This window comes from Linepithema humile, chromosome 4, assembly GCF_040581485.1.
Source record: "Linepithema humile isolate Giens D197 chromosome 4, Lhum_UNIL_v1.0, whole genome shotgun sequence".
NCBI classification, from domain to species: domain Eukaryota; kingdom Metazoa; phylum Arthropoda; class Insecta; order Hymenoptera; family Formicidae; genus Linepithema; species Linepithema humile.
In genome coordinates, this window is record NC_090131.1 from 7,655,584 (window position 1) to 7,675,956 (window position 20,373).

The 20,373-nt window shown below is 45.8% G+C and overlaps 1 protein-coding gene across 6 annotated transcripts in view; it reads right to left on the bottom strand.

The window, feature by feature from the left end:
• The window catches only part of LOC105677682 (signal-induced proliferation-associated 1-like protein 1), a 60,645-nt gene that overhangs the window by 12,164 nt on the left and 28,108 nt on the right, over positions 1-20,373 (bottom strand). For 2 of the 6 annotated variants that reach the window (XM_067353750.1, XM_067353749.1), the window contains exon 1: positions 11,971-12,123. The exons of the other annotated variants lie outside the window; for them this stretch is intronic. In XM_067353750.1, the coding sequence (XP_067209851.1) occupies positions 11,971-12,108 (138 nt within the window). In that variant the 5' untranslated portion in view covers positions 12,109-12,123. Of the gene's footprint in view, positions 1-11,970; positions 12,124-20,373 lie in introns of those variants that run through there. 6 annotated transcript variants of the gene reach the window in all.

The window sequence follows — 20,373 nt, forward strand, 5'->3', positions numbered from 1 at the left end:
AGTAAGAAAAGCATGTTATATTATCTATTATTTGCGCTTATCAAATGCATTGTTTAGGCCAGCCAGGCGCAGTTTACGATGAGAAATTGAATTTAAACAAGCATCTGAAAGTGAATTAATTCATGTTAATTGATACATGCGCGATGTATTATTAAGACCAACTTCACACCATCAATTTAACTCTTATCGGCCCGTGTATTTTAAACGATTGACATAAGAAAGCCTCATTTCATGCGTTTAATTCGCCAACATTAGTTTAATATATTTTCTCTCTTTCTGACTTATTCGTAATGTTCAATGCTTCGAGTTTATCACCATCTGTTGTTTCTGCTTTAAATAGTCTTATTCGGAGAGTTTGAATAAAATTGAGTAAATATATGGCAAACAGAAGCGTGAAAGAGCGCGAAAGAATGAACACGGCTGCGAGTAGCCGGCGAGGCGATAATGGAGAAACTTAAGAACCAATCCCACGGTCAGGCCGAGTTGACTCATCGAGCACTCGGCTCGCCAAGGACAACCGCGTCCGCGAGTTTCGTTCCGCCGGAAGGAAATACTTACGTTCGCTCGTAAACAATCGCAATTGTGCCGCGCGATATTAATATCGAATCGCATTGACACAATTATTCGGCTCGTTCGCAAAGATACGAGTTAACCTCGAAAGCGGTGACGCGCGCGCGTAGCGGATATCTCAGAATATCTTACGAATTCTCGAGATTTTTTTTCCACCATTCAATAAAACGCAGAGATTAAAAATATGTGCGCACGTATATCGACACATGAATTCCTTCATATTTGCAATTAACCGTAAAAAAATGTTAAATGTTACCGAAATTCAATCTGACAAGCTTGCGATCAGCAGTTGCGCGTAATTAATCGATTTGACGTTCGCAACGAGGCTTAAGAGACAAAACAGAAGAAAAATGACGGAGTTGGAATAAAAAAATTGTGTTTACAATTCCGCCGTATGTCCGTCGCTTCACAGCTCGTTGCGCAATGTACTGGATTATGGGAGTCAGGTGATGACTGGACGTCAAGTATCGGCATGACAAGCTTCATGTTACATCAGCGCGTAATCAGGGCTTACGCGTTTTCGTCTCGTCGCGTCTTCGCCGGACGACAGCTGTTCCGCCCGTACTTCCTTCACGTGCGATCGACGGCCTTGTAGACACACGCGGTGATTTATTCGACGATTCCCCGCGCGCAAACAAACGCGGATGGCACAGCTTAATGTCCGATGTTTAAACGCGTCTGAATGGTTCATTCATCGCTTCGATATTATTGCTTCTTTATCGTTTAATTAACACATCGCTCCCGTCGTTTCGCCGGCCTCGAATAATCGCGAAATTGTAATAAGAATTTTTCTTCCAGAAATACTCATTTCTTTATAAAATAGCAAAATAATGGAGTAAAAATAGTTGGTCGCTTTTTTAATTTTTTTACCGTGCCAACCGCAAGTGTACCGAGCGCATTTCATGCACTTCACTCGCGCGAACGTGATTCTCGCCGGACGGGCTCGCCGACAAAGTTACGGTCGAGTCGCGACGAGAGAGAGAACGACAGCCGATGTTACACGTTCCGCAGTCACTCCGCGGAGATAAGGGGACCACCTTCGAACTACCGAGAACTACTCTCGCGATGCCGCGATAACCGGTCGCGAACGGTCGTCATACGGCGAGCGCGGGCGGGTGGCCCCCGCGGCTGATTACGACGACGAGCGCTCGCGGTGATCAAACGGGTTCCGATACGGTAAAAAGAGGAGCCTGGAGATCGGCGGCGGAGGAAATCCGAAGAAATTCGCGGGCGTCCGCTTCTGACGAAGCGCGCGGAATGAGATAATCGCGATTATTTACGACGAGATACATCGCGATTGCGGGAGCCACCGTGATTTAACGCTGACCTTTTCGCAATCAACGGGACACGCGTCCCGCTTGCGACTTTTGCGAGAGATCTCGCGGATTCCAGTTTCGAAAGCTTTTTTCCGGCAAAAATTGAAAATTGAGAAATTCCGAGCAAAATTGGCTCTGATATTCATTTGGAGGAATAGAGACGGTAAGAGCCGAATCGACGAATCTTATAAACAAACACATTATCAATTGATAATGTGTTTGTTTATAAAAAATTACTGACTGATAATTCAGACAAAAGTGTTTGAAGTTTTCTTACAGTCACATTGTCTGAATTTTCGGACAGAATATTGTCTGAATTTCTAGCCACAGTTGTCTGAATTTCTAGTCACAGTTATCTGAATTTCTAGCCACAGTTGTCTGAATTTCTAGCCACAGTTGTCTGAATTTCTGGTCACAGTTGTCTGCATTTCTAGTTGCAGTTGTCTGAATTTCTAGCCATAGTTGTCTGAATATTTCTGATCTCAATGCCTGAATATTCAAACACTTTTGTCAGAATTTAGATGTGGTTTTTTTAAAATACTAACAATATATTTTGGTTTAAAGTATACTCAATGATACGATGTTTCCTACCGGGCTCCCGACTCCCGAGCCCCACGCAAGCGAGAACATGTACGCGCTTCTCGCTTGCGTGGGGCTCGGGAGTCGGGAGCCCGGTAGGAAACATCGCATCACTGAGTATACTTTAAACCAAAATATATTGTTAGTATTTTAAAAAAACCACACTTATCCAAACTTGTTTTTCACTGGTATACATATATTTCATTAAAAAACACAAACACCACGTAATCATAAAACTTTTCGGATGTAAGACTGATGACAGAGAACGAGATGTAAGTCGTAGTCGTGGACGTATGGTAAGGCAGAGAAAAACGTAAGTCGTGAAACGTATCCACACAATAACTTTTCACGACTTACGTTTTTCTCTGCCTTACCATACGTCCACGACTACGACTTACATCTCGTTCTCTGCCATCAACCTAATATTCCGTAATGGATTCCACGACGCGACGTCAGTTGAGACTGCTTCAACTGCATTTGTTACACTGCTACTGCGTCTTCGCTACTGCGCGAACATCCACGCATCGGGTTATAAAACCACAGCATGTCTGAAATTTTAGACAGATGCTGCTTTCAAATATGTTGTCTAATTTTTTGGACACCAATTCTAAATTTTTCGGACAGACGCGCCACTATTCTGAACTTTCAGAGAAACTACTCTGATAATTAAGACAGATTATCTGAAATTACTTTCAGGCACCCAGATCTGAAAATTCAGACAAAAATGTGTCTGAATTTTTAGGCAATTTTTTACAGTGAACGTTTCAATCTTTGTTTGGAAAAAAGTGGAGCAGCGAATGACAGAAAACAGTAATCCGCTCCAGCAGTCGTGCTCTCAGGAATTTCCTCCACGCCTGGTTTGCTCGGGAGAGAGGAAACTCCAGCGACAACCTGATTGTCGCTGTATCGAATTCCTTCATCGGCGATCAGCGAGCGTGTCGTCGCAGAATCGCGACGGAGTTCGTAACTACTCGCGCGACGACTTTTCCGCGCGTACGCAACGTGGGAATGCTCGCGGTGCGTGCAACCGCAGAGCCGAGCGGGCGAGAGCGGGTGCGTGCGTGCGACCGCGTGTTCTCGCATCATCGCGGGTAACGACATCGCAGGTGGAATCGCAGGTACGACTCGCCCGGCATCCGCTCGCCGCTCTTTCTCTCGCGATCGGATGTTCGCTTCGATAGGTTTCACGGATGGTCCGCTCTCATACACTATGTTTCGCCAAGCATAACCGAGCGCATTGTTCCACTGTCATTTTTGCATCCGAGAAACAGGGAGCAGCAGGGAGACAGCCCGAAATTAATGACACGATATATTTATATCGCTCTAATGGGAGAAAGTTTCTGCAGGATCTCACGAGACAAAGAAGATTCAGCCGAGGCAATTATCCGAAAACAATGCAGCGAATCCACGCGACGAGAAAAACTATTTCGTAATACTTTTTGTATAAAAGAATTATTTTTTTTTTAACAAAACAATTTTCAAGCAAGCTAACACAGCTGTGTTACGTCATTCGTACAAAATCGTCTAAAGGCCAGGAAATTTAATTGACGAATAATTAAATTATTTTATAAAAAATCTGATTTTTTTCAAAAAACAAGTTTTTGCAAGGTTGAGTGTCTCATCTAAATATATTTAGATAAATCTCTCAATCGCGAAGCATTTTCTTCTTCGCACGCACAGTATGCTCATCAATTAATTCGTGACGTGGATTCCTTGCGTTGTTTGGGAAACGGCGAACATCGGTGTTCGATAATGAAATCGCGAGCTACGTCGCGGCGCCGTGACGTCCTTTCGCACGTATTTCTCGATAACGCAAGCGCGCAGTTATCCCACAAGTTCTTAAGCGCCGTGTATGCGCGCGTGGAACGCGCTACCGATGATGCGAACTAGTTATGTAAATGCCAAGCCGCGCATTCTCCACGCGCGATCTACGAGCGTATCGCGATATCCGCCTTGGAATACACGCGCGAATTGTATGTTCAGTCTTCACCTATAATCCTTAAACACGAATGTCAGATTACAGGATATCAGCGTTCCGCGGATGATTTGCTACAAGCGATCGGCGAGGATAAATCGTGTAAACTCGTATTAACGCGCGATCGTTACGTGGCAAAACTCGTGTGCGAAACACGATCGGCGGAAATCTATTTAATTATTAATTTACGGAGTTGTATTAAATAAATGAGCTTGTTGAATAATACATTTTTTATTTATTTCAACGCTGTCTGTTTACTTAATTGCAGCAGCTTGTAAAAAGCTTTTGAAGGAAAGCATTCAGAGTTCGAGTGACAATGATTCGCTCTGAATTATTATATTATGTCGTCTATGCGCTCTGCTTTTTTTTCAGCAGCGCAACGCGAGCGCAACTTCTCTCGAATATCGCCACGAGACCTGCGGAAGCCGCGTGAAACGCGCGCTAACTCCGCCGCGTCGTCGGCATCCCGTAAAATTAACGCGACACGAGTTCTTAGTGCGGGAAAAAAAGAGTCGGGCCGAAAAGAGAAACACAGTGAAAAAGTGCAGTGCATTTTTCGCGAGGTCGTGCGAGATAAAAACGCGCGTTGACGTCGCCGCTCCTCTTTTATGACACTGCTATCGCGCGTACACGTGCGATAACACGCGACTTTTATTAACCGTCGAGAGCTATCGCTACCATATGACGAGTCCTCGAAACTCCCCGCCCCGAACCGAGTTTTCCTGCACCGATATTAAATCTTGACTCTTTTGAGATAGCGCGCAATTCTAAAACGAGCGTCAGCATATCTCAATACAATCGCGATAACAATTGTCTTTGTCGCTGATAAAAGACTGGTATTTTCACGCTGCGATGTTAACACCTGGCTGAGAATCACACGTCAGCTTCTTCCGGCGAAAACCGGAGAAAATTCCATAGGAATTTTTAATCCCTCAACTTTTACAATCGTTATTCTTCAAATGTCTTCTCTCCCCGTGTGAAATATTCACTCGGCGTTGTTTATTGCAAAAAAGCCGAGCGATTTTCCATAATTGCGCGAATCTCCACCATCGCGGTGAGAGAAACCATTCGCGTATTTTTCTCCCCCGAGTATCTCGAGCGTGAACGCGGAGCATGGAACATCGCTTCACCCCTTTTCGCAGGAGCAACACGTCGAATTTATACAGAACGATTGTTGTCATGGAAAACAGTTTCCCGTTGGTTTCCGCCCGTTGATTGCGCCTCCTTATATGCATTGGGAAAGTCATTATTCTTTCATTATTCCGCGCTGCAAAAAGTCGCCGTTGTAATTAACGAGTCGACAAGTACATAGTTTCGCTATTAAGAAAAATTCTATTCACGCTGATAATTTTTATATCATTGCCGGCATAATCGCTCATCGCCGAGAGTGCGGCGATTCGTCAAGCATCTCGTGCAGCAATTTCGCGAAGCAATCACTCCAAGTGGCATGTGTCCGGCGCGATGGCCAAAACTTGATACGTATTACAAAAAAGGTTAACCGCAAGGCTTCGCCGCTGCCAGCGGCGCGCATCCCCGGCGAGTTTCTGGCGCGAAAGAGATTCCTAGCGCGGCGAACATTAATTTCGCGGCTGGTTTTTGCCACACTCGACGGCACGCGTGCTGCCTTTTCCCGTCGTAATAATTATTAATGCCCGGATGTGCCCCGGAAAATCCCGCACATCCTTCGCGAAAGGACTTTACCGACTGATAAAAATGACCAGACGACTCGCTTGCTCTCCGCGCGAAATTCTCGTCGGAGGAAGCGACGCGGACAGCGAGAAACGATCCGTTATCGCGACTAGGAAACTCGACACCGGATTATCGCGGATGAGAACGAGAACGGACGTTAATTGTTTCCTGAAGAGAATAAACTCAACTTCCCGCCGAGCGCGAAGACTATCGCGGTAAGATCGTGCGCGATGTGTGCGCGGATCGTCAATAAACAACCGCGAGTGCGGATGAGAGCTTTTTAATTGTGACACAGCTGCTCGCGCGAGGCTCATCAATCTCGAGTTATAACCAGTCAAACAATGCGACTACAGTTTTCCAAGCGGGGTCGCCGATCCCTCGGCCGGCGGGTTATCAGACTTCCTCTCTGTAGCGGAGAAATTAATGAGTGGTACGATATTTCAGATAAAGCGCGCTTTGATTAATTAGAGCTAATTACTTAATTAACAAGGACTCGGTGCGCTTGTGACATAATGCGCCACGGTCTTTTATCAGCTGGGACATAAAAGTATTTGTAAGATACACATTCCCGAGATTACAACTGTATCCCCGCGAAAGAGCGTCACGCGTTCGGCCGTTGAAGAGAATGTGTGTATCCAAGTTGCTTGTTAATTTATTAATCGAATTATAGCTGTGCGCGATAATATTGCAACACAATAACTGACATGAAAATCATTATTTATGTACGCGATAACAGATTGCCGAGCTGCTAGAACACACGTTGAAAGTCTATGCGCGAACATTATTACAAAATCCTATTTACCCTCCCCGTTTTACCTCCCCTTCCCCCCCGTCGTACAAGTAATAACTCGCAACCTTTCTGACGCGGGCGCATCGGAGCGGAGCGTCCGGCTGCGGATTAATTCGCGTAATGCGATTCAGATTTGCGCAATTAAAAATTGTAATTTTCCCATTGTGCGCCGTGAAACATGCAAAGCGGAATCATGTTGCGGCGTAAAATATGCTGCGGGGGGCTGCGTTATAATAAACGAGGGAGAGGAAGCAGAACGTATCGCGTGCGTATACGGATGCTGATAGTTTTTCTTCGCGAGAACTAGGACTTTTCTTGGACGCTTACTTTTTCCTCCGCTCATTTTCAAGTAATTATCTGCGCCGCAGATTGACGATCCCGGTTCTTCGTAATTAATATTTATTAGCAAATTTACATTTTATTTTAATTTACTTTTCGCTTAATCTTATCGATATAATCAGGATTATGTTATTTTTATTAGAAATTCAAATTAAGGACTGCTAATTTTTAAATAAAATTTCTCAACTTTCCTGCGCTGGAATTTCATGACAGCGTAATGGCGAACAGGAAATTATTAATATAAACAATTTACTAAAATTTAATCCATTACCGCGCTCAGCTATATTACTTGTATCTTTTTCTCTTTTATTTCCTTATTTAATAATAAATGCAGCTTCAAAACTTTGACATTATTTCTTGATTAAAAATATACGAATCTCTTCCAACGGCCCGCGTAAAAGATGATGAAAAAAAAAGGAGGTAAATGAATAATTTCTACGTCAGTTATAAATTAATTTTATCTCGGCGCCGAAAATGCGAGGTACGCTGCAATCGCTACCGTGGTTCCCGGTATTCGCCTTAATGTTGCACGGAGCGCATTAAACGCGCAGCATTTTCCGTATCCGTAGACGGGACGTAATGAAAAGCCCGACGTAATATATTGCATTACTCAATATAGGGAATCGGAAATCGAGTGGCGCGCGAGCGACTGGTTCCAGAAGTCGATTCGACGCGTCTACGCGCGTGCCGATGTGTGCGAGCTCAAGGACGCCGGCGCGTTTCGCATACCGGCTAATTACGCGTCCATCCCACCGACGACGGCGACGTGCGTGCACACGCACGGCGGATCCGTCGCCATCCGAGAAAGTACGGTCAAGTTAATCCGCAGCGACGAGAAATGAAGGACGCGAGTTTGCAGCGCGATAATAAAACGGATGCGAAGCTGATTGTTTCACAATCCCCTCGACATCTCTGACGCGTGAATCTAATGTTGCGTGAAGCTAAGACAGTTTAATTACACGCGGGATGTTCTGGCGAATAGAAGAAAGAAAAAATGGAGAAAAATTTAGAAGAAAAGTTTTATGCGTTGCTAATTGAAATGCGATTTTTACGCTCGTCGCGAGTGTGTTTTCCAAATAAATCTTTCTTAAAGGCAGAGTTTCGCGTGTTTTCAGAGCGCTTGCAGCAGCCGCGGAGGCGTTAAACTGGAGATGCGCGCGGGAAACTCGGTACCGCGATAAGATGATAAATGTTTCTAATATTCCTGACCGCGCGCGGGCGCATGCACGATGTATATTAAATCGTGCGCCGTGAAGTCAGTGGCGCATCAAGTGCGCTTCTCCGTAAAAAAAAAAAAAAAAGAGAGGAGGCGCTCGGCCGCACAACGGATAATGATTATTGCAGACGATAAAGGTCCGCGGGCCCGTAATGACGGATGCGCTGTTTATCGGCAAAGTGCATTTCGAAGTAGCGGCTTCGCCCCGACGCGATAAGTCCGGCGCATCATTCCCGACGCGCGCGGGGAGGAACAATTAATTGCACCGCGCGCCCGTAGCCGCGACGCCGCGCAACCCACCCTTCGCCCAACCCGATATCTCGCAGCGGGGCGCGACGCGAGCAGCTCGAGCGAGTCGCGAGCGAGAGAGCGCGCCCGCTCGGTCGTGATCTAACGATATTATCTTGCGGAATAGCGACTTCGCTGCTACATTACTCACTTTGCGCTCGAGATTACTTCATCGAGATCCTCGTGGAGCAACAGCGAGCGCCGTATCTATCTAATGCACGGAGTTAAGAATAAATTGGGTTAATAACGCAACACCCGGCTGGCACACAGTCGTAAATTAATCGCCATTAACCGCGCGCAAGCTCGACTAGCGCGTAACGCGTAATTACCCGAGTAATTACGCACGTCCAATTTTCTTAAACCGCAACACCGCACCGCGGCGTTAATCGTTCCCGCGCATCCGGCGCGTATTGTGTTCCAAATATATTTAATAACGCTCGCCGGAGGCGCCGACGGTGTTTCCGGTGGGCCGGCAAAGCGCGAGCGTTCGCGAGTTAACGAGCCCGCGAATCACAGGTCCGCTCGGTGTCAATTAATACGAGAGACTGACACGCGTCTTCGCCGATTTCCGCGAAGCGCCTCCCCGTCTAATCGTCCGCGTGAAGGAAAAAGGGATCTAGGACGACGAACCCGACCGGTCGGTCCCGCCGCGACGCTCATCTTATTGACCGCCGGTCGCATTACGGCCCGTAATGGGCGAAGCTAAACCGCCTGTTTTCCAGCGGCCAGCGTGACGATACCACATCGGAACACAGAAAAAACGCCGCGCCGAGACATTTTATAGCTTCTCGAACGATCTCGCGAGACACCGTCCATCACTTAAATCCGGAATGTGTGCCGAGTCCAAACAAGCTCGTTAAAAAACAATAAAATTGGCATCTTACTCGATCGAACGTTTTTTCAGATTTTTTCCGGGTCTCCGCGCGGAATTAAATTTATGCAATTTTTTATCAGAAATTCTTCATCTTTTTCTAGTAAATAAATTGGGAATTTATCTCAACTTCAATGTTTGTGGACGTCACTCGAAAAAAATATAAATGTCGTGTATTTGCTTTTAATTGAAAATAAATAACACAGGCACTTATGAAGCAAGAAAGATTGCATCGCAATAATACTGTTGTGCGCCCGCAGCAAAAAGAGTATGAGAACCACTTCTTCTAGAAAGAGCGTATAGCCGAGCGAGACTACTTGCACCGTTGTTGAAGCAACAGATCGCAGGGCGTTCGCACGTTTTAAGCCGACAATGCAAGACGATAAGTTAACGGTAAATCGACGTATCGAGCGAGTCGTACGTATACAAGCGCAAGACCATCAATCACGGGGCTCCGTTTCGACGACGACGGGCAATAAGAAGACGAAAGAGCGCGGACGCGCAGAGGGGGGAGAAGGAGGGAGGAGGTTCACGGGGCCAGATGTAATCGAGATCATCATCCGTCGCGGAAAAAAAGGAAGACGAAGAGGCACCCAAGGGCAGTCACTCCGGACAGTCATGCGGTTACATCACGCGGAGCATCGGCCTCTCAACCCTTTTTCTGCCCGGCTCGCGTGGACACATATGAAATTTTCTTGTTAGCGTTCGCGAAGGAGGCCCGACGATTATTTTTTTCCGCGACGATCGCGGCGCCAACCCGCTCTTCGAGAATGTCGCCGATGAAAAAGGCGGTCCTTAAGAACGACGCGGACTTAATAAATCGTGGGGGATAAACTCGAAGGGAGAAAAAGTTTGCAAAGGTGTAGAATTCAGATAACTGAGATAAAATAAGTAAAAATTAACTGCTATCAGTTTTCAAATAAAATCGATGATTATCGGTTTTTTTATGGAATTTACGACGACTTTTAAGTGAATCATCTCGGCGACTTACTAAGCATTTTTCAATGATTTTTTATAGTTACTTTTACAGTTAATAGTTTCGTGGTTAATTTTATATACGACGGAAGGATATTAAAATCCTTGTTGCGATTATATTCGTGAAGCGGAACTGCGAAATTGATATAAACCGTTCCAGCTACTGTTAACTGCGACATTCGGAGGCCGTTTATTATCGTCGCTTGATACATCGCGATACTTTACTGCCGACACGCGGTGGATATTTCACGGTCTCGCAATGGGATATCTTGGAAGCCGTTACGGACCGGGCGAGATATTACGATCCGCAGGATGTGTTATAAAGCTCGCTACAGGTGTTCCGAAACTACAATCAAATCTCGATTAACGTTAAATTTCACAATTGTCCTTCTCAATGTAATAATTGTGCCTTTCGCGTTCCGAAATATTCGGTTATTCGCAAAGTTTGCAGAACGCGTGGCAACAGCGGACGGCTTTTTACGACGCGTAGAAAAATTTATCCGTCACGATAAAGCAAAGTTTGACACTGCAATCAGTGAGAAGTTCGAGCATACACACGCACTTATCGACGCTCAGTGCACGATATTTTCCCGATTCGCGAGTGAAGTGACGATGAAAAAAAAAAAAAAAACTCGCGATGTTATAAAAATTTCATTTGCAAGTGAAATGTCGGACGCGTTCTGATCCCGACCGAGTTGCCGCGCATTCCGAGCGCGGTTCGGAGTAAGGTTTCAGGAATGCACCCTCTCAATTCAGAACAATCGGGCGGGAATGCGAGGACCGTCGTCGGTTCCGGATCGACGAGGAGGCGGGCTCCGCGCGTGGAATCTCTCTCTTCGTTCCGCCAGCGGTGAGTCATCCACGGGACCCATGCGTCGCGTCGCGCTCAGCGGCGGGGCCTTAACCCTCGAGCGTATAGTGTATCGCACTCGATAAGCTATCGATATACGGTTTAGCAATTTCTCAGGGTGGTCTCTGTCGTCGGCAAATATTTCACGTGTACACACGCGATGCACTGGGTGTTCTAAAATTCACCATCTCGATTTCGACGGATTCTCTCGCGATTTTTGCCAGGATAATTTGGCCTTAGAAAGAGTTGAATAATCGCCGATGAGAAGTCATATTTGAAAGCTGATAATTATGATGATCGATGCGAGCAAAATTCAAATGCGTAGCTTCAATTTCGAATTGGAATTCTGCACCGAAAATTTTTTTTCCAATCCCGATGGAATTTGATTTTAATATAAATTATATCCTTATATAAAAATAATTGTTAAAGAAATAATGATCTAAATCGATGAATATGCGTTGACGTCCCTTAAATTTCACCGGTTTCGAAATATTAAGTGTCTCCAATCATACCTCGGTCTTCTCCGCAGATCGAAGTTGGTCCTCGGCATCCGCAATTAACGTATGATTTCGCGATAAATGAATTTTCCCGTCTTCGCTATCACTTTCTTCCGACTTCCGCTTCCTCGGCGACGGCGTCAAGCACGTCATCGCGTCCAGAATGCCGCGGATTATTTTTTTCGGCATCGCACGCTAATTAAATGTACTTTCGATTAATCTAGCAGTTGCTCTCGCGATGGTCACTAACGAACTGAGCGAAGCTCGAAGCGAACCACACGATTAACAATAGTTGAATCGCGCGCGCGGTTTACTCGCGTAAAGTACAGGCTGAACGTGCGCTAACATGTTTCGACCTCTACGAGAAGGGGAGAAAAAAAAACCAGTTGCACGGGGAAATACCGAATCCGTTTGAGCTTCTTCCGTCGTAATGCTAATCTCAATTCGGCTCGGTTGCCGAAAGCCAATGATTCAAGTCTTATCGCTTCTAGTTGCGTATTACGTCATCATTTCATTCAAACGTTTCGCGAGCGACATATTTTATTCATCGTTATACCGTGATTAAAATGCAATATATTATGCAACACGATAATATTCTAATTATTATTACAAGCAGACAATTGTTTAATGATATAATTTTATCAATTGTTGTGCTTTATACAGTGATTAAAAGCAAAATTTGTCACTATATCTATTGGGATAATTGTTCAAATAAGAAATATCCAACGAGATACTTTGCTAGGCAGGTGAATTTATTTTTACTCGAATATCGCAGCTTTAGCGATACGGCGATAACGATTTTATTACAGTGCGCCTGGTAAATATCGAATGGGAAAAGAGAAGAAAGTGTGTAAACGCTAACCGTCTCCTATCTTCATCTTTGCTTTGCTACGATACTGTATCACTCCCTTGCGAGATATTATTGATCTCGAGGTGTATATTGCACCACGCGTGATATTCTATACGCGGAGATACGCGCTATTTTGTGGTGCGTTTCTCAAGTAAGCCGATCGTCGCCGATAATTCGACGCGACGACTGCAAACGAATCCGATTAGTTTCCGGTTAAAGATACAAATACGTCTTATTATGAAAGTTATGCGCGACGTAGCGACGACGGTTACGGCAGATCGCGCAGAGGAATTCGATGCGCAAGCGAGAAACATGTATCGAGTTAATCGAAATCTAATTTCGCAAATATTCCTCGTTACTTCACAAAGCCTCGACGAGTTTACAGCCAATTACTTATCGCGTTACTTCCGCGGCGCTTGGTTGCGGCTGCGGCGCGAACATGTTTGCGGATTGAGTTACACACTCCCTCGCTTTCGTCGTTGAAAGGGCGCCCCTATTTACGCTTTCAGCCGCGGCGAAAAAGCAAAGTGAGAGCTGTCGAGACGTGACACATCTGCAAAACAGCAGCGGTTTGTAGAGGCAGCCCTTTCGATGCGCCGGACAAAAAGCGCGCGATCGGCGACGCTCTATTGGGAGACATAATCTAAAAGGCAGCTGGCTGCGTGCGTGTGCGTGCGCGCGTAGCGAACTCGATCCACGCGCGTTGCGATCGCGCTCATCTACTTTTTCCACGCGCGCTCCAACTCGTGTTTAAGACGGATTTCCTTTTACGACAGCCTGCTCCGCTGGGATAACTATCGGTTATCCGAGCGAGGTAGCTTTGATTAATCGCCATCCCGCATGCAATTAACGTCCGGCGCATCAACGTACATTGTACTTCGTGACGAGTGGGACTACCCTCGATTAGCCAATGACTGCTGATAAGAAAAGATTTTATTGCACGTAAGTACACATGCGCGAGGGATGAGTGATTCCCCGCTATAAATCTCCGCTCAATTAGAGCGCAATCGTTCGCGATTGAAAACGTATCTGGCGGGCCAACGTGAAGCTCGCGTAATGCGTGAAACGATGCAGATATTTTCCGTGACATTTAATAATGAATTCAACGGACAAGATGCGAATAAAAAAGGCAAAAAGTATCCGTTTACGTAAAATTTTCAGGTCGCGAAGAAATAAGCGCGGAATGTAAAATCATTCTTACGAATCGCGAGGGATATTTCAATGGCGGAGAATTTGCTTGAAAGTCAAATACCTTTCCGACAATATGGAAATCTCGAAAGTTAGCGTCTCGTTCCAGCGATCGCGAAAAAATGGATCGTGGAAAACGCGGCCGGCCGGCTTCTCCGCCGTTTACGGGCGCGAGCTCAAAGGCACGTGTAGGGTAAAAACGAGTTTTCGTCCGAAGAACGTCCGGCGAGATTGTGAGAAATATTCCGTGAGGGAAACGCGAATGGAATTCGCGAATGGAAGCCGCGCCAAGTTGGAATGCATTTCCGACTGCGCGATGAAAGAAACTCGCGAGGGACTCCACGTACGTTCTTTTCAAGCGCGCCATAATGTTGCATTTTCCGTTGCACTCGAAATGAAACGAGCGTACACTCAAATAGAAGAGAAAGAGAGAGAGAAAGAGAGAGAGACAGAGAGACAAGGAGAAAGGAGGAACGGTGCATAAAAAAAGTATAAAAGGCGAGGCTGCGAAAGAACAGACTGCCTTTCCGTCTTGAAAGTGGCGTCACGCGGATTTTCGGACTCTGATGACAAAGCTTGATGGCGAGGCGAGCGTTGCCGCGTGACAAACGACGCACCGTTATTTTCCGCCATTACACTCTGTAATCGTTCACCCCTCTCGGGTTTTTTAGATGTCACATCGCGAATGACGTTGCGCAAAATGCGCCCGCCGTGATCGTTAGCGTTCTTATTCTAGTGCAGCTGCAAACGCCGACCGCGTAATCCATTTGCGGAATCGGCTATTACGCGAGCGCAATGCGAGCGGGGTCTCAGCCGATTCGCGGCGAGACACGTAACCGCGGAGCGCATTAGCGCAGGCGGTTCGTGAGGGGCCAGTAATCATCAGTAACGCCGGATGATTTACATCGGAGAGCGCGGGATGGGCGAGCGCGCCCCGCTGATTGCGTTTGCGAGCTCTGATTCTCTGAAAGAATTCCGAATTCTTAAAGGTCGACCGGCCATGCTCTGATAAAATTGCTGTTCATTCGCGAGAATGGTGCTTTAATTGCGATTGCTCGTAGAATGACTACTCGATTCCCCGACCTTCTTCTTTGAGTTTGCATAAAGAAAGCGGGTTACTTTTCCGAAGAAACAACCGTCCTCGTTAAAATTCTCCCAAGACAATAATTCGCTTCTACGAGGCGATAATATCTGAGATATTTATGAATTAATTCTATTATTCATTTTTTAAATTACATTACCTGTTTGCTGTCGTTATCGAAATATCTTGGCCTAATCTTTAATAACACCGATTTAAAGGAGCTTCGACCGATAATAAATAATACTTATTGTGCAATCGCGACTTATCAATCGCGGTTTCAAATATCAGAAGATCGAATGAGAACTTGAAAAATTGCGCAAAATGTTTCGATAACGGATTTTTCCTTTCACAAAAACGCTATTTACGGCACGTTAAAATCTATGTCAATTGCGTGTAACACAAATAATATTATCGATTTACCGAGCGTATTAATCACATTTTGTGCCAAAGTTTTGCGCTTCTCCACATCGCATGTCTACGCGTGCGACTCGATAAAGCCATTCGCAAAAATTATGGCTATTATATTAGGCATTAAAAACTTAATAGACGCTTCTTAAAACGCTTTCTCGTCAAGCAGTCATTCTGACAATAATAACTTCCGCAGAATGTTAAAATTGCGATTATCGTAGATAGACAAGAGAGAGAGAGAACACGTGTGCAACTATTATCTCCGCATCTTCTTATTCGGCTAATTGCCGACTGCGTTTCTTTGCGCGCAGGTGAATACAGAGACAATGAGGCCGTCGACCCATCGCTGTTGCATAACGAGTGTTTTCTTACCCGCGTCATCTACCGCGCACGGGTGAGGAGGTGTCGGTCCCGTTTGGGAGGTGACCGTCGCGTCCTCGAACGCGCTAAGTACGGGCGACCGGAGCGCGGTGCGAGTTTAATTGTTGATTTAATTAGCAGCGACTTATACCGCGCGCTGCTAAATTGCCCTAACGCCATAACGCTCAGCCGCGCGATAATTAAGTGCCTACGCGCGATTTTATTGTTCGCTCTTCCTCCCGCATCGTGAGATAATAAGGGGAGTGCGCAAACTCCTTGGGACTTCCAATGTTATCGCGTTTAACCTTTAACGGCGGACACAAGTCATTCCTGTTCGCGCTTTTTGCTTCTTTAATTCGGCGCAAAGTTATATATTTAATTTCTTTTTTTTTCACTGACATGTAGCGCTTTGGAAACCTAGCGTGAGCTTCTCTGAAATTTTTGGACTGTCGAAAATCGAACGTCGGATGCCGAAGAAAATCTACTGGGTTAAACCATTTTGGTCATATTTTTCCTCAAACGCGGGAAATTTTACGCGACTAAACGCCTTGCTTCGAGATTTCCAAAGAATGTGGAATTTATATTTCGAATTTTTTCAAAGATATTTCACCTCATCGCTCGGACATCGTTCCACCCGTTGCTATTTAAGCTAAAAGGGATTCCGCGATAACGTTGATGGGATTTCCGAGGCCTCTAAAATGCCGTCAATAAAATGATAAATGTCACGTAAGTATATTTACGATCGTGACACACGTTTCAGCCTTTGGAGCGCGAGCAGATATGTGCTCCGATAACCGCAGAGTCCGGAAGTGTACGTAAAATTCACGGTCTTTCCTGATTCAACAACGAGAAATCGAGAGCGCGAACTTTACGTAAAGTTACTTTTTCCGCGAGCAATCATTACGGCTTTACGAGCGATAATGCTGAAAACATTCGAGATGGAATTAACTGAAACTTGAAAATGGCTTTACGAAATCCGCGGCGGATAATTGAATTTCACGAATGCTCGTCGTCGGCACTCCTATAAAATGTCTACTTTATAACGCATTTAAATGAGGATTTACACATCGTGCGAAACAGTTAGGAAACATTATTGCTTTACTGTTTCGGTATGTTTTTTTTTTTTTTTATAAATTATAGAACTTGTTTCCTAATTGCATCGGCATAAACACGTCGGAGCCAATAAATTTGCGCTCGTTCTTTCTTCTCCTTCGGTATTCGAATATTTGCAGAATGCGGCGGAAGTCTGTGAGTCATGCAAACTTTTCATACACGTTGGCATTCATCGACGTGAACTTACGGTGGCGTGTACGCCGCCGTATGAAAAAAATCACGAGGAGGCTGCGCAACGGTCAGGCTGCAGCTGGAGAGATTTGTAGTACCGTAAAATCGGATTATTATGCGGCGTTTAGATTGCCGCGAATGTAATTCCTGGAATGCGGGTTTCTCTCTTTTAAAGCGCCTTTTTCGCCCCCGTTTCGCCGCTATTCTTTACGAAATGACGCGACGCACGTTTGACCCCTTTCTCTCCGAATCGATTTTTCAACAACGAAATGATCCTTCACGTGCGAGGTTTGACTCACGCGCGTACGATGACAAGTTGAAAAAAAAATAAACAATCGAATCCCGAGCTCAGGGCGCTTGCACCATTTGCCCGTAAACGACCGTTGCGACATTATGGTGTTTGCCCGGCACTCGAGAGATAAGCCCGGGGCAGATAAAAGATACGGCACCTCGGAACCAGTCTGTTACTCACTCGCCGCTCGCTGCAAGCGGATAATACCGCCGCTTATGGTCGCGTCTAGCTCGGCTCCCTTGTTAGTCTGATCGACGTCTGGAGATCCGGCGCGCGGATTTTCGAAAACTACGAAAAACCGTACGTTGAAACTTGCCGAGTAAAATTAGCAAACTGAAATAAGCATTCTTCCATTTTATTCGCATTACACGCTTGTCGATAAACAAAATATCTTGTCGCCGACAAATTATCCGCAGCACGGTTGACAATAAACATTGCTCGCTCGGGCGCGCCATCGAGACGCGTACCGTTACCGGGCGTATGCGGGCCGAAATGAAATTAAGAGCGGCGATTACGGGAGATAATGACTCGGGCGGTGTAAGTGGCGTTTCGCCGCGGGGCAGGTAGATTTTTTTTTTCACGGCGAGCTTCACCTCTCCGGCGCATCGCGTCGCCCCCCCCCCGAAAACGCCCGGCGACCCCGTATACGCGCGGGATCGTTACTTGGAAACGATCAGCTCGTAACTGGACCTAACTCGCACCCGAGGGATCAGGAAGGAACGCGGCCCGTTCTCCCCCTCGACCCACCAATCATTCGCGCCGCGATAATCCCTCGGTGAAAAAAGTTTAGTGCTCCCTGATGAATCATCGATTGGGGAACAAATGCGACGCCAAACAAACGCGGCGGGCGTCCCGTTGCGCTATTCTCTTTTTTTCCCCCCCCCCCCAATTTCGCTTCTTTTCGACAATTAGCCGGGTTAATATTGAAAATATCGGAGGAATAGCGCTGAAGAGAATAACGGCGTGATTTAACATCCGGCCAACGAGACGTGATAACTGCAAAATACACGTGTATCGATAACAAAAAATACAAGATCGCGCAGGTTGTAAACATTTTGTGAAATCGGTGACGCTTGATGAAAGCGGTTTCAATTAAATTGAGAGCGACAGATGCTGGCAACGGGCTGCGCGATATTAGCATATTCATTAACGCGCGCGGCCGAGTGCGGCGAGAAAGAATGAGAGCATATGTCGATCATAGCTTGCGGGAGTATTCGCGTGTTTCCGACATATGCCGCTCGTCCCTCTCCTCCACCGCCGGATCCTCCTTTCGATTTCGTTCTCAATGGAAACGCTTCTTTGTTCCGAGCGATTCGGACGGAGCGGAACTGACGCGATTACTTTACGACTCTGAAAACGACCCTCTCTTTACAGTGTATTCGACTGTGTCGAATTTATCGGTATAAATATAGCAGTTGGAAAAAGAAAATTCGAGGAAAAGCAATGAAACATCGAAGAGCTCCAGATTTTACAATTATTCAAGAATTCGTTGATGCAATTTTGTACATTTTAAGAACAGCAAAAATTTACGATTACCAATCGACTTTGATAAACAAGATGCTCTTTTCCCTCGCGCTCTGAGATGACGTTGCGATTATGTTTTCGCTTGAATCTCCAAATTCAAAATTCTCTATTTAGCGAGGGACGAGCGATCGAGCCGGAGTAATAAGTGTTCGCCGCCGCGAAACAGAGATCGGTAATGTCTCGAAGGCGTCGGCGGCCGAAGACGTGTTTTTGCCGCCGACGGTGCGCAACGCACGTGTGCGCGTGTTATTTCGAGTGAAGATTAAGAGACCGGTCCCGTACTCCGCCGTGGCCTGTTGAACGAGCCGCGGCGACTCGGTTATACGTTGTTTTTAACGGTCAAACTATAAATACGACCGGGCCGCGCGCATGCACGGATAACCGCGACCGAGAGAGTCCTTGCCCTCGGTGCCGCGAGAAACCCCGGAATATTCGATTCGCGGAGGCAATCCCGATCGAGAGAATTACCCGATATTGGAGTAACAGGAGAATCGATTACGAATTGAGAAAAACGTTAAGATTGCCGTAACACATTGGACCCCGCAGATCGCATTTCACTCGCTCTTTGTCCGTCGACACATCGCTGTATTTGAATCTGAGAGATCTTTTAGGTCGCAAAATTTCGGCAAAATTGCGGAGAATTGAAAAAAATAAATTTTCACGATGTATAAAATATTCTCGATATCTTTTCGAATGCATACATTTTAAAGAACGACGAAGAAGGACGCGCGTGCTTTATTCGAGATAATTTTTCCGAGGCAGTTCCTAGAATCGACTGTCCAGATAAAGTTATATACGTGCGCGAGCGAAGGCGAAGAAAAAAGAAAAAGGGAGAAAACCGACACCCAACACGCAGCTGCATAATTGAGTCTACGATGTCAGCGCAAACGATAATGCACTCGGTCCACTCACACTTTGTCTTGTAATCCTAAACCCATTTGAGTCCCGGGCGGCGGCGATATCACGCAAATGTACGGCCGCCGCCGACCGTCTTCTCCGCGCGTTGCGCGGCTAGAGATATGGCCGATGGCGCGTATGAATAGCGTATTTTTTTCTCCTTAGCAGTATACGCTCTCTACAGTGTATAAACTCGGCGCGCTATAAGAGAAACTCTGCCGCGCAAGGTTAAGGGATTATTAAAGTTACGCTGCGAATATACATTATGCACGATCCATCTTTTTTCCTATATGCAGTTTACATTACGAATCGCCGGCTTCAGGGTCACGGAGGGAATTTTCAGCTGACTCGTGCTTTCATTGCGAGCACCAGCATTATCCGGGATCTTTATTTCGCGTCCTTTTCTTCACTGTTATACATTTCTCGGGATTTAATTAAAGAATCACATTCAATTAAGCAGTTAAATATACCGTAGAAAAAGATTAAGCGAAAAATTGCGTACAAATATAAATTCTATTTATGAAGTTTTGAATA